Below are 15,545 nucleotides of genomic sequence, written 5' to 3' on the forward strand. Positions count from 1 at the left end.
AAATAGTATGCAGCCATAAAAAAGGATGAGTTCATGTCCTTTGCAGGGACATGGATGAAGCTGGAAACCATCATTCTCAGCAAACTATCGCAAGGACAGAAAACCAAACACGACATGTTCTCACTCATAGGTGGGAACTGAACAATGAGAACACTTGGTCACAGGGTAGAGAACATCACACACCAGGGCCTGTCATGGGGTGGGGGTCGGAGGGAGGGATAGCATTGGGAGAAATACCTAATGTAAATAATGGGTTGATGGGTGCAGTGGGCCAGCATAGCACATGTATACCTATGTAACGAGCCTGCACATTGTGCTCGTGTACCCTAGAACTTAAAGTATAGTAATAATAAAAAAATTTTTAAAAAAACCTTTACAGAATTTAAAGAGTATTCACACAAATCAAATTTGTCGTTCCTAGCACACCAATACTTTTAGAATTTTAAAGTCATTTATAGAACTGGCTGTTGTTCCTTATTACAGTATTCAACAAAACTATCTGTCACTGGGTATAACTCTAAGTATCTTTATAACAATGCTTTCAGAAATGCCAATTTTAATTACTGTAGATTGCATGTTGTATATGAGAGACATTGGTTTATGAATAATTCAAAATAATATATTTTCATTTAAATTTTAAGTGCTTTTCTCTGAATATGAAGTCTTAATATGAAAATGAAATCAAGACATGCATTTATCAGACATGTATCATTACTACATTTTCTAGTTAAGCATCCCATCCCCCCATAAATACTCTTAGCCTGCTCTTGTTTTTCCATAGTACTTATTGTCTTTTAACATTCTAGATACTTTGCTTATTTACAGTTTATTATTTATAATTTGTTTCTTCCTAGTAGAATATAAGTTCAAGGAGAATGAAGATTATTATCTGTTTTGTTCTTTGCTGTATGAGCACATAGAACATTGCCATAATCCACGCATAACTGAAGAGATAAAATTATATTTATCACCATTGTGCTATAGAAGTTAGCTGCAAAAAAAGCAAGTTCTCAGTACTCTTCAAAAGGAAGATTACCAGAGCCCATAGTCTGAGGAATCAACTTTTACCTTTCCAAAAGATCACCTGATTCTGTCCTTGGAAGAATATCAGTGCCCAGAGGGGAAAAAACATAACTCAAGGGTTTGAAGTCCTGGATGAAGTGAACTTCAGGTCCTTATTAAAGCCAATGATGTAGAAAGTGGCACCTAAGACACTATGAATGAGACCTATGCATGAGCACAATAGTCTACTTGGCCCTCTAAAACTGTCAACACCATAACAGTGTGACATGCCCTTAAATTTCTTTGGCCAAATAGGCCTTCAAAAAAAAAAAAAAAATGTTGGTCACATCAAAGAGTCTCTGAACTATTACCATCATTATGACTTTGCATTTATTTAGTAATTTTCATCCAAGAAAAAATATAGGTAAGAGCTCCTAACACAAACTCCCCAAGTACTGCATTTGTTTTACTCTACTGATACTTGGTTATGAATAGCACGTTGCTACAAATAACATTTACAACCCTCCACAGCTACATAGAAAGTTAGCTCTTTAGTACCAAATTCATTTGATTAGCAGCAAATGTATCACAATGTCCAACTGTGGCCAAAAGCAGAGAAGTGATGATTTTAAAAGTCCAATTTAGAAACAAGACTATGGCAACAATAATAGAAAGAGATTAAATTATTAATAATGCCACAATAACAAATCAACTGTTTCATTTTTATGTTTTCTTCTTGGTTTTGTCTATATGAGTTATGACTTTTACATAATTGCAGTGATTATATTACAGTCATGTCATCCCTGCCAAGGAGACTGAGAATTTCAAGTGGGAAAAATGAGACATCAACAATGTATTATGCTCACCTTCTGCAAAACTTTCCATACTTTTTGATAAAATCCAACTGGGACTCTATTCAGTGCCCCATCCAGCCTTCTTCGGCGTTGCCATTGACCTTGACGACTATCTTTAGATGACTGCTGATCATATGCACCAGGAAAGGACCCACTACTTGGAGTCATAGAGGTTCCAGGTGACTTGGAAGAGGAGAGGAAAGAACATCAATCAAAAGTTATCTCTGTTTCTATGATAAAGTCGTTGAACTTTATAGTGAACAATAAACATACTCTGCAGAATTATAAACCAAATATTAAGTGGAGCAGCAAAGATCAAGAGGTTATAGTGAAGCTAGTAGACTTATATGTAGCTAGCAGTGCTGTACGTTGGTATAATCCTTTTTGAAAGCAATCTGGTGATACATGAGAAGAGCCATAAAAATACTGATGATATGGGATGTTCTTAGCTGTCTCTTTACCCGATTATCTCTGTTAAACTTCTAGCTGGTCCTTGGTTTAGTTTGTTGCTCTCATGGGCCATAAGACGAGCCATAATAAATTTAAAATAGAAATCATACAAAGTATGTTCTCTAATCACAACATAATTAGAAGTCAGTAACAGAAAGAAATTAAGGAAATTTACAAATATGTGGAAATTAAACAACACACTTCTAAATAACAAATGCATTAAGAAAAAATCACTAGCAAAATTAGAAAATAATGAAATGAATGAAAACAAAAGCACAACATAGCAAAACTTATGGGATGCAGCTAAAACAGCCCTTAATGAACAATTTATGTTATAAATGCCTGTATTAAAGAAAGGATAAATATCTCAAATCAATAAACAAACTTTCCATTTTAAGAAAGAAGAGCAAACTAAATTGAAAGCAAGCAGGGCCGGGCGCGGTGGCTCAAGCCTGTAATCCCAGCACTTTGGGAGGCCGAGACGGGCGGATCACGAGGTCAGGAGATCGAGACCATCCTGGCTAACACAGTGAAACCCCGTCTCTACTAAAAAATACAAAAAACTAGCCGGGCGAGGTGGCGGGCGCCTGTAGTCCCAGCTACTCAGGAGGCTGAGGCAGGAGAATGGCGTGAACCCAGGAGGCGGAGCTTGCAGTGAGCTGAGATCTGGCCACTGCACTCCAGCCTGGGCAAGAGAGCCAGACTCCGCCTCAAAAAAAAAAACAAAAAAAAGAAAGCAAGCAGAAGGAAGGAAATAATGATTAGAGTGGAAAGAAATGAAATAGAGTCTAGAAACAAAATAGGGAAAGCATATGAACTCCCAATATTTTCCTATGAAAATATCAACAAAATAGACAAAGTTTTAGCTAGAAGGACCAAGAAAAAAAGAGGAAATAAAGACATCAATTCTGACCTTCAGAAAGAAAAAGGATTATGAGGACATACCATCTGAAGCCATATGCTGACAAATTACATAATCTCAATGAAACAGACAAATTCCTAGAAAGACACAAACTACCGAAACCAACTCAAAAAGAAAGAGAACATCTTAATAGACCTATTACAAACAAATATATCAAATTAGTAAGTACAAAACTTCCTACAAAGTATGGGTGCTTGGCTCGTGGTGCATGGGCATATGGCTCGTGCCTGTATTCCCAGCTACTTGGGAGGCTGAGGCAGAAGGATTGCATGAGCCCCAGAGTTTGAGACCAGCTTGGGTAATATCTTTAGACCCTGTCTCAAACGAACAAACAAACAAATAAACAAACGTTCCCACATAGTAGTAAAGCCCATGCACAGATGGGTTAACTGGTTAATTCTACAAAACATTTAAAGAGGAATTAATACTAACTCTTCACAACCTCTTCCAAAAAAGAGAAGGGAACACTTCCCAACTCATTCTATGAGGCCAATATTACCCAGATACAAAATCAGACAAAGATGTTACTAGAAAACTACAGTTCAATATCCTTTATGAATATAGATGCAAAAATCCTTCACGAAATACTAGAAAACCAAATTCAGTGATATACTAAAAGGATTATACAACATGAAGTGGAACTTACTCCAGAAATTCAAGGCTGTTTTAACATCTGAACATCAATTAATGTAATACACTACATCAATATAATAAAAGTTAAAAAAACACATCATCTTAATAGATACAGAAAAAAAAGGTAACAAAAATTCAACACATCTTCATGATAAAAACACTCAACAAACTAGGAACAGAAAGGAACCTCCTCAATCTAATAAATGTTAAGACTTTTTCCCTACAACAACCCACAGCTAACATCATAATGAGTGGTTGAAGACTGAAGCTTTCCCCCTGAAGATCAGAATAAGACAAGGATGCCCACTCTTATCACTTCTATTCAACATTTTACAGGAGGCTTGAGCCAGGGAGATTAAGTAAGAAAAGAAATAAAAGGCATCCAGATTGGAATGGAAGAAGTAAAAACTATGTGCAGATGACATGATCTTGTATGTAGAAAGTTCTAAGGAATTCACTAACAAGCAACTACAACTAATAAATGCGTTCAGTAAAGTTTCATGATATAAGATCAATAACAAAAATCAATTATATTTTACTTGAGTAGACATTTCACCAAAGATGATATACAAACAGCCACCACACACATGTGAAGATGCTCAACATCACTAATCATCATGGAAATGCGAATCAAACCACAATGAGCTATCACCTCACACCTGTTAGGATGCCCATGGTTAAAAACACCCAAAGATAACATGTATTGGTGAGAATGTGAAGAAATTAGGACCCTTATACACCGTTGCTGGGAATGTAAAATGGTACAGCCACTATAGAACACATTATGGAGGTTCCTCAAAAATTAAAAATAGAACTACCATATAATTCAGCAATCTCACTTCTGGATATGTATCCAAAAGAATTGAAATCAGAATCTTGAAGAGACATTTGCATGCCCATGTTCAATGCAGCATTATTCACAATAGTCAAGATATGAAAACAACCTAAATGTATATCAACAACTGAATGGCAAAAGAAAATGTGGTAATACATAAAATGGAATATTATTCAGCCTTTAAAAAAGGAAATTTTGCAAAATATGACAGTGTAGATGAACCTGGAGGACACTATGCTATGAGAAATAAGCCAGTCACAAAAGAACAAATTCTGTATGATTCCAGTTGTGTAATGTATCTGAAACAGCCAGATTCTTAGAAGCAGAGAGTAGAACGGTAGTTGTCAGGGGCTAGGTAGAGGGGAAAATGGGAACTTGCTATTCAATGAGTATAAAGTTTCAGTTATGTAAGATGAAAATATTCTAGAGATCTACTGTACAACATCAAGCCTATAGTTAATGATACTGTATTGTACACTTAAAAAAACTTTTAGAGTAGATCTCATGTTACATGTCTTACTATAATAAAAAAATCAATTGAATTTGTAAACAACAGCAATCAACAATATTAAAATAAAATTAAGAAAACAATTCCATTTAAAATAACATTAAGAATAATAAAATATGTAGGAATAAATTTAACAAAAGAAGTCCAAAAAAAATACTCTGAAAACTATAAAACATGTTGAAAGAAATTAAAGACCTAAATAAATTGAAATATAGTCCCATGTTCATGGGTCAGAAGACTTAACATTATCAAGATGGCAATATTTCAAAAACTGATCTACAGACTGAACACAATCTCTATCAACATACCAGCTGGGATCTTTGCAGAAATTCACAAGCTGATCCTAACATTCATATTTAAAAAGAAGACTGAAGTTGGAGAGCTCACACTTCCTGATTTCAAAATTTGCTCTAAAGCTATCAAAACTACAAAACTATCAAAACTGTGTCATACTGGTATAGAATAGACATGTAGATCTATGGAATCGAACAGGGAGTTCAAAAATAAACCGTTGTATTTTGGTCAATTAATTTTCAACAAGGATGCCAAGATAATTAAATGAGGGAAAAATAGCCTTTTCAACAAATGGTGCTGGAACAGTGACATCTACATGCAAAAGAATGAAGTTGAACTCTCTACCTTATACCACACACAAAAATTAAGCCCATTGTGCAGAAAAGAGTTAAGACAGTAGGCCAGAACTGCTATTCTTGGAAAGGCCTGCTTACAAGGTTGGCCCTTGGCTGGCATTTGGAAACTTAGAAACTTGGATTCTGGGAGAGTTCTCACCATTCCCAGAACTAATAACAGTGACTTACCACACCTAAACTCTACAAACGCTATGGTTTACATTGAACGTTTGCTTTCTTTCTGGGAGTTCAGAGTTTTGGTACACGCCAGACAGAGGTTGTTTATGGACCAGCCCTCAACAAGAACAATGGGTGCTGAGTCTTTAATGAGCTTCCTTGGTTGGCAGTGACATCTTGTCACAACTCATTGCTGGGTGACTCCACTGACAGAGTACTCTGGAAGCTTGTGTCTGTTTTCCCTAGACTTTGACCAATGACTCTTTTACATCTTTTTTTTAACTTTTGTAGGTACGTAGTAGGTTTATATATTTATGAGGTATGAGACACTTTATTACAGGCATACAATGCATAATAACCACATCAGGGTAAATGGGGTATCCATTATCTCAAGCATTTATCCTTCCTTTGTGTTACAAACAACCTAATTACACTTTTTATTATTTTAAAATGTACAATAAATTATTGTTGACTGTAGTTTGCACTATGCCCAATGCATCTTGTACCCTTTTGGTGTAATAAACCGTAGCAATGAGTATGACTATATGCTGAGTCCTATGAGTCCTCCTAGTGAATCATTAAATCTGAGGGTGATCTTGGGGACCCCTCCATACATAATCATAGACCTAAATAAAACAGCTAACTCTATAAAACCCTTAGAACACAAATAGGAATAAATCTTTGTGACCTTGGATTAGGCAAAGCCTTCTTAGATATGACACCAAAAACATCATGAGTAACAAAAGAAAAATAGACAAACTGGACTTTGTCCAAATTAAAAACTTTTGTTGTTCAAAGAATACCATTAAGAGAGTAAAAAGACAACCCACGGGATGGGAGAAAATATTTGCAAATTACATATCTTAAAAGGGACTTGTATCCAGAATATATAAAGAATCCTTGCAACTCAGCAATAAAAAGACAAAAAAAAATTAAAATAGGCACAAATGTGAACTGACATTTCTCTAAAGAAGATAGACAAATGGCCACTGGGCACGAGAAAAGATGCTCATTATCATTAGCTATTAGGGAAATGCAAATCAAAACCACAATGAGATACCAGTTCACACCCACCAGGATGGCTATAATAAAAAAGATAGAAAATTGTAAGGGTTGGTGAAGATGTGAAGAAACTGGAACTCTCATACATTGCTGGTGGGAATGTAAAATGGTACAGCCAGTTTGGACATGTCTGGCAGTTCTTCAGAATGCAAAACATAGTTACCATATGACCCAGCACTTCCACTCCTAGATATATATCCAAAAGAAGTGAAAACATTTGTCCATACAAAAACTTGTACATGAAGGTTCATTGTAGAATTATTCATAGTAGCCAAAAAGTGGAAACAATCCAGGTGTCCATCAACGGATGAATGGATAAATGTGGTACATTAATTTAATAGGATATTATTCACCAATGAAAAAAATAAACTTTTGATACATACTAAAACATAATGAACCTTGAAACAATTATACTAAGTAAAGGATAAAATACATTGGGCAAAGTGGTTAACAGTTTAAATTCAGAAATAAATATAAGATAGAAGATAACATACTTTCTGAGAAAATAACTTCTCACATTTTAATTTGGGCCAAATGCCTAAATCACCAACCAATGCAATGTAAAAGAGAAAAGAGCCCCCAAACATTTCTATTGGCAAGTGATTATCGCACTGATCTGTTGAGTAGATGAACTGCCATTTAATTCATCTTCACTGTCTTGTTTATATCACCAAGATTCTAGGCTGTTGATTGTGAGGTCAAACCAGAAAGGGTATAGATCTGATAAAGTACAATTCAGACTGTTTTCCAAAGCCAAATATCAATCATTTTGAGTTTTTAAATTTTCTTCTATACCCCTGTCCTATATTAATGTGGATATGATAGAGTTGGCCAAGTCTTATTAGTTCATTACAGGGTATTTGATTAAGGTTAACCAAAATACTAATATTGTTTCCAACAATTTTCCATTTTTTGTTTGGTTATTGTCTAGCCTAAATCTCTTCAGCTTGAGAAATCTGAAATCATAGGCCATTATGAGTCTTTGATTTAAACCAAATAAATTTAATTAGAGGTCAGTCTTCCTAAATTGTAAGCTTCATGAGGGCAAGGACCACATCCATTTTGTTCACAGTATCTGGCACAAAACTGGCACTCAATATTTACTAAATGAATTCATAATCAGAAGAATAGCTAACCCAGTGGTTTTCAAACTTAAAAATTCATCAGAATCATATAAATAAAACTGATTACTGGGCCTTATCCCCAGTCTTTCTGACTCAGTATACTCAGGGTGGGACCAAGAATTTATACTTAACCAATAATTGAATTTTGTTTTCTGAAATCGAAAAGAGGTTGGAGTTGAACTCCCTTCCCTACCTTACTGGAAAATAAATGAAAATATTCACCCCCATATATGAAATTGCTGTATACTTACTTTAATTCTTGATTAATTTTGTTTTTCTTTTTAGTCAACCAGTATATGCCATGATTTATATAAGAGCATATTCAAAGCACATGTGAATGGCATATATGAGAAGATCACAGCAGTTACCAGAAAAGATGGTGACATTAAATCTATACCGAGGGGATGACCACCATTGGACTATGAGAACAAATTGAGAAAATAAAATTTTAAAACTATGAGGCCAGGAAACAATTATTTGTACTTTTACATCACTAGTGGAGTAAAAATACAGACTATTTCAGTATGTAGTCAGCACAAAATCATTAAAAAGCTGATGAAATAGCTTTACTCTAGAAGCCATGGTGAAGGGAAAAGAAATAAAAATACCCTTATAATGTTTTTTTTCCATAATAAGAAAAGAGGGCATTTTCGAGTGATAGGGAAAAAATGGCTTAGAACAATACAAAATACCAGACAGGCAGGTGAGGATGGAAGTTAATATTTAGAAATAAGAAAGTAATGCAAATTTAGAACTCTCAATCCTCTAAATTACAGTCCTAGTGATTTTGTCTCCCTTGAAAACCTGTAGGTAGTGAATGTGTAGAAAAAACTTAAATGATGTAGTTGAGTAGGTCAAGTCTCAACATCATATTAATCTAGCTAGGAACATGTACTTCAAGTTGTAAATACATAATGAACTTAAAAGTAATATTGAGTGACAATCAACAATTATAAAATGTTTATCCAATAACTCTCAACCAAATCAAAGATTATTTACTAATAATGCCAGTGTAACTAACTATTCAGTACTGAATGTAGTTCTTTCACGTTTCAAATAGGAAAATGTTCAGATTATTCAAATTATTTGAGAACACTGTGAAGTGAACACAAGGCCCTTTCTTATTCCATTTTCATACTTATTCTTGCATAAATATAAACGCCATAGGGTATTTGATGGGTGTACTCAAGTTACCTCAGATTAAGCTTCAAGCATTGGCTCATTGTCTTTCTAAAGGGTTTCTAATTTCTTTTTAAAAAACCAAATAGTTAAGGTGGTGTCATGCCTTAGTCCCAAGCCATTCTGGAAACTGAGGTAGAAGGAGTGCATGAATCCAAGATTTTGTGCCTGTGAATAGCCACTGCACTCCAGCCTGGACAACAAAGTGAGACCCCAGTGCTAAAAAACTTTAAAAAAAGAAACAAAAACTAAAAATAAAACTCCAAATTTCCATTTCACCTCTCCTCTTCTGGAGGTGTTTCTATACTGCAAGCTATCATAATTCTATTCTGAAAATTGGAGTAGTAGTTTTAAGTAGTTTTAAACTTTTCATAAAATGTGCTTCTAGGAGAGGCCAAATTAGTAATTTCTCAACTTGGAGATCTTGAAACCACATGACTTCCTAGAGTTTTAAAAATAAGCTATGGAAGATTTTGTTAACTATTTCCTTGTATAATGCAACCACTCTCTATTCTCACCTGCAGGAAAAATTAAGAGACTACAACATGGTATTTAGTGACTCCCACTATCTCCCAGACTGATTTAGATGTTTCTCCCTCTACGTGTCCACAACACCTTTTGTATATCTTGTTAAAGAAAAAATTATTCAGTGATACTTGTTAAAGCACAGTAAGGAAGACTTTATTCAGGACCATTGTTAATAGGTGCAGAACCATTGCAACGAGATCTTGCAGTAAGGGAGAAAGATTGGGCTCCCCTCTGAATATAACATAAACAAGTGGGAATTTATAGCCAAGGGGTGGAAAAATTACTAAGAGAGAAACATCAGAGGTAGAGAGGATTCTGGCTAAACCATTCTAACAGGATTTTTGCTGAAGACAGGCCAGGGTGACTGGATATCACCTGAGGGTGGTAGAAGATGGGGAGCCTGATCAGATATCAAGGATGATAAGATATCGAGGATAGGGGTTTCTGGCTAAACTGACTTAGCAGGGTTCTCTTGCTAAAGCTGGATTTTACAAGAAAGCGCACAAATGGGCCTAGGAAAAGGTTCAGAAGCCAACCTAAACTCTGGCCAAGCAAAAACTCTTTGCTTGAAGTCTACATCTTGTTTTATAAAGAAAATTAATTCCTAAATTACATCAGTCCTAATAACAGAATCCAAAATTACATCAGTCCTAATAACATAAACTCAGGGTTTCAAGTTCTTGTTATCAGATGCAAGTTACTTTCCTTCTAAAATTAGCAAATTACTTTGGTCCAGAAAAAGGAAAGCTGTTTGCAAAATGACTGTTATAAAGGCAATTCAAACAATCTACTCCAAGACTTGTTATCTTATTTGTAAAAAGGCCATGAGCTCATGCATGTTATATAGAACTAAAGGTAACTTAAACCATGTTAAATGATCCCTAGTTGTTTCACCTGACTCTCAGCTGAGATTGACAGTCTACGAAATTCCACCTGAAAAATAAATGGCTCAAATTAAACTCAGAATGTGAAACAAAATAAATGACCCAACAAAGTCTGATTCCAAAAGAATGTTCTTAAACGTGGCAATATCCCAGCTAATCTCCCAAGTAGTATCTTACCTGCTTTATCTCACTTTTTAACTGCATGATCCCAGTTCGTTCTGTTTTGGTTGCTCCAACAGCACCAATCTCGTGGATAGAAATAGCAGGACTGACATTTGAATCAGTGGGACGAACTACATAGTATGAGAGATTACAGAGAAAGAGAGAGGATAATAAGGTTCAATTTCTTCCCCCATCACATTTAAAAAAAAACTTTCATATATATCCTTATTTTTAACTTAATTTAAAAACGATAACCTTGCTATTTGAAATGTGGTCCATGGACAAGCAGCATCAGTACCACCTAGGAGCTTGTTAGTAGAATTTCAGGTCCCACCCCAGATCTACTGAATCAAAATGTGCATTTTAGCAAGATCCCCCGCTTGAAACACACTGCTTTTTAACCTTCTTTTACCACTCTAAGGTCTGACATCCATCCATCTGACCGTATATATCTACTTACCCTAACCCTGAAAGTTGAGCATGAGAGATGACCGCTTTTCATTGGCTCTGCTGCTTTAGGTATGCAATGCCAAATCCAACCAAAACCACAAATGCAGGTGGACTATTAATTTGTAAGTTTAAAGTTGAAAGGGTTACATTAGAAGTACCGTAAGCAGCTACACACATAATACAATACTGTAAGAGCTACTGGATTATTGCCAATTAGAATATAAGAAAGTTTCAGATGATATGGGTTGCTAGTTGTCCTAAAGTGGAGACTTAAGATAATGTAAGGGAATGCATTAAACAGTTAAAAATGAAACATGATAATAATCAATCCACTTAGTTGATATATCATTTAAGGAAAAATACAGTGGTTTCCAAATCTTGCTCCAGAAGACAGCTTGGTTTCTGTTTTATATATTGGAGTTTATTTATTTGGGGCAAAAGGTTCCTGTGATGAAGGAAAAACATTTTAAAACCAATGAGACACTTAAACCAAACAGTATGAAATGAAAATGCAGTTATTCAATCTCACCGCTTCGTTCCACTCCAAACTCCTTGCCGCTGAGAATGTGATGCAGGAGATTCTTCATGGCCGAAGGACTGAGATTCATCAGGCCCTCCGTGGCTTCCTCAGCTAGTCAGCAGAAATGTTAGAACAGAAGGACTTCTAATTTGCCTGCCATGCCCTCTCTATACTTTCTCTATTTCTTTTCTTGCTTAGAATTTCTGAGTCACTTGATTGGAAGAACAGAATTACAAAATAAATTGCTAGCACCCTACTGCTTAGGTATTCTTACTTCCACAGATTCTTAATTATTTAAGGACTGACTATCCAATTTGTGGATTAGCGAGGTAACTGATTTTTTTCTTCGCCCTGCTTCCACACCATTAGGATACTTAGTAAAATCTTTATTTGAAGGTGAGAAGAATGAAAGAATAACAATGGAACTGGAGGTCATTCAGAGAAAGGCAATGAATGTATATATGCAGATAGGCTAAAATAATTTAAACTTCTCAGCCTAGAAATAATAGAGACTTAAGAGATATAGATTTGAATCCATGAAATTATGAATATAAGAGGATAACCTGAACATGTTAATCAACCTCATACATTTATTAAAAGTTGACTACGTGCAGGTCATCATTTTAAGTAACATTAGTACAAGCAAGTATGTGACATGATACCTAATCTTGAGAGTCTGACTATCTCTTTGGGAGTGATGGAAAATGTAAACATGATAAACAATAAAACATTGCATATTCTATGTGCCAAATGAGAGGTATAGACAATAATTGCCTTTGAAATCAATGGAGACATCACTCTCCAAGGACTGGAACTGACAAAATTAGTGGGAAGTACTGTGGGAGTAGAAGATAAAGGTCAGACTGTTGAGGGTATTAAATATCAGACCCAGGGATCTTGACTTTATCCTATAAGGAATAAAGAGCCATGGTTTTCATGAATCCACAGGAAAACAAGAAATATAACAGGCAATTAAGGAAAAGTGAATATTCAGGGGCTTATCCCTTATTAAGGTTTATTATTGAGCAATCACACCCTCTCGCAAAACATCCCTTGATACCACAACTAGAGAATACTATATAATGTTTATCTATAACAATGTACTGAACTGGAAATCATTTGCAATCAGGTGGACTCAGACTCAAATTCCACTATTTACTAGCTATGTTGCTTTGGGGATGTTAGGTAACCTTGAGTTTCAGTTTCTTTATTGGTAAAAGTGACACAATACTACCTTCTTCTCCAGAGGATTCTTGTAAGGATTAAATGATACAATATCTGTAAACTTAAAGCAAAAAGCACAGTCTCTGGAATATGGTAGGTATAAAATAACTGCTAGCTCTCTTCCGTCAAAGGGTTACTTAAATATAAATTATCTCATGTGTTTGAGTTCGGTTTGACTCAAACTGATAAATTTAGCTACTTGTTAACAGCTCGATTACAAGCCTTTTGGGGGAAATTTAACAGAAAGAATGGCTAAAATTGAGTTTTACAATTTTGATTTTATTTTTCTGTACCTCCCTATCTGTATTATTTTGCAATTCTTGTTGAAATCAAACAAATACTAATGGAATAAGGAGTCATGCCATAGGGGTCCATTCTTCCCCTTCACACTTTATACCATTTTGCCCTACAGCTTTTACAGGCCCCAACTATTCTTCTAACTAAAACTTTTATCTTGCCAAATACACCTATAGTTAATTTCAAAGAGAGTCTTGTCAGATAGATGTTAATGAAAACGTCATCTTCCTTTATTCAATCATGATGGTGACTAGACAGAATACTGACACCATGATCCACTGATGTTGTGACTCATTCTTGGTGTACAGATGCTCCACTGCCTAAATCTGAACCCAACCCAATCTGTCACACTCAAGTACTCTCCAGAGTTAGAGAAATGAAGTTAGCAAAGAGTGATAAGTTAAGAAGGATTTGGAGTGGAGTCCCCAGGAGATGGCATTCGGAATCTGCAGAACTGATACACAAATGTGTCATCATATCAGCTCCTTGACTTGCATAAATAGTGACTAACAGGGGAACAAGGCTGCCATATCCAGCTTGAGCTATGGATAAAAATGTTTTAGCTTTCTTTCTTTCTTGATTCCGAACTCTATAAACCTACATCAAAAGTGAATTCTACCTAAAACAGTTACTGAATTAAGTACCTGAGCATCGAAGGGAGTGGGCCAGTTCTGTTGCCATAACTTGTATGATCAGACCAATTCGAAGTCGAAACATTTCAGCAAAGAGGCCAGGCTGGGTTCGAATATACATGGCTAGATATACCATTATTTCCTGCACACAGAGTAGATATAGACAAAAATAATGGCCCAGGTCTCACAACGCCTATTTTGTTGTCTTTGGAAATTGCTAGATCAATTGAAAACAAACTTTAAAATATCAATCACCAGATTAGCCTTTACAATTCTTCTCACCTGTGTAAGGATTGAAATGCTCATATCCCCTTCACTGGCTTCATCTATCAGCTGAGTGAGCACCTCATAGGGCAGAGGTCTGAGGAAGAAGACAGTGAAGAAAGACAATATTCTACAACCACTTAATCTTAAATATGCTGAAAGAATGAAGCAGCTTTATCCAAGTCCACATCACTGCCTCAACATTTCATCATGACCAATAGCATTCTGATTCTTTCAAACTTCAGAGCTCTTTCATTGCCTCCTGAAACCACTGTGGCCCATATCAACTTGGAGGAGCTCTGCTCTCCTCTCTCTAAACCTGGATTCTCTTCCTCCTTCAAAATTTATTTTAAACTCACACCATGATGTCCTTCTAGACTAGTCTTTCATAGTTAGCTTTGAACATTTGACAAGTAACTATTATGACTACAAAGTACTAAATTAACTTTAAGCTGTGCTTTTTTTGGTAATACACAATATTTCTACATATTTACGGGGTACATGTGATGTTTTGTTACATACATAGGATGTGTAATGATCAAGTCAGGGTACTTATGGTATCCATCACCTTGAGCATTTACCATTTCTTTTAGCTGGGAACATTTCAAGTCCTCTCTTCTAGTTATTTTGAAATATACAATACATTGTTGTTAACAATAGTCACCCTACTCTGCTACTGAACATTAGAATGTATTCCTTCTTTAATCAACATCTCTTCAGCATCCCACCCCCACAATGGAATACTAGCTGTGCCTTTTTGAAACCATTTTATTATTTTACAATAACAGTTGATAGAGTTGTTTGATTTTCTATAGTTTCAATTCACATACGAGCGCACACACACACACACACACACACACAGGTATACACCCATCCTCCCACACTTCTGATTCTCCTGCTGACACAAAGTACTCTGGGGCATGAACCATGCCATCATCTTCTTTGGACTGCCTACAGTGTCACAAAACTGATACAAAAAAGATTATTTTTCCAGAAGCAAGATTTTATGGGTTGAATTGTGTCCTCGCCTCAAATTCTTTTCTTTAAATTTTTTTAATTTTTAATTTTTGTGGGTATATAGTAGGTGTATATATTTCTGGGGTGCATGAGATATTTTGATACAGGCATTTGACATATAATAATCAAATCAGGGTAAATGGGGTATCTATCTCATCAAGCATTTATCTTTTGTGTTACAAACAATCCAAT

The 15,545-nt window shown here is 35.5% G+C and overlaps 1 protein-coding gene across 5 annotated transcripts in view; it reads right to left on the bottom strand.

Moving 5' to 3' along the window:
• The window catches only part of PHKA1 (phosphorylase kinase, alpha 1 (muscle)), a 129,923-nt gene that overhangs the window by 11,665 nt on the left and 102,713 nt on the right, over window positions 1-15,545 (bottom strand). For 2 of the 5 annotated variants that reach the window (XM_011998218.1, XM_011998215.1), the window contains 7 exons: window positions 14,355-14,433; window positions 14,085-14,214; window positions 11,929-12,030; window positions 10,965-11,080; window positions 10,798-10,836; window positions 8,565-8,615; window positions 1,869-2,039 (listed from right to left, as the gene is read on the bottom strand). In XM_011998218.1, coding sequence (XP_011853608.1) covers window positions 1,869-2,039; window positions 8,565-8,615; window positions 10,798-10,836; window positions 10,965-11,080; window positions 11,929-12,030; window positions 14,085-14,214; window positions 14,355-14,433 — 688 coding nt within the window. The remainder of the gene's footprint in view (window positions 1-1,868; window positions 2,040-8,564; window positions 8,616-10,797; window positions 10,837-10,964; window positions 11,081-11,928; window positions 12,031-14,084; window positions 14,215-14,354; window positions 14,434-15,545) is intronic. The other 3 variants (XM_011998219.1, XM_011998217.1, XM_011998216.1) reach the window with 2 other exon arrangements.

This window comes from Mandrillus leucophaeus, unplaced genomic scaffold (genome assembly GCF_000951045.1).
Source record: "Mandrillus leucophaeus isolate KB7577 unplaced genomic scaffold, Mleu.le_1.0 Scaffold561, whole genome shotgun sequence".
Lineage (NCBI taxonomy): Eukaryota > Metazoa > Chordata > Mammalia > Primates > Cercopithecidae > Mandrillus > Mandrillus leucophaeus.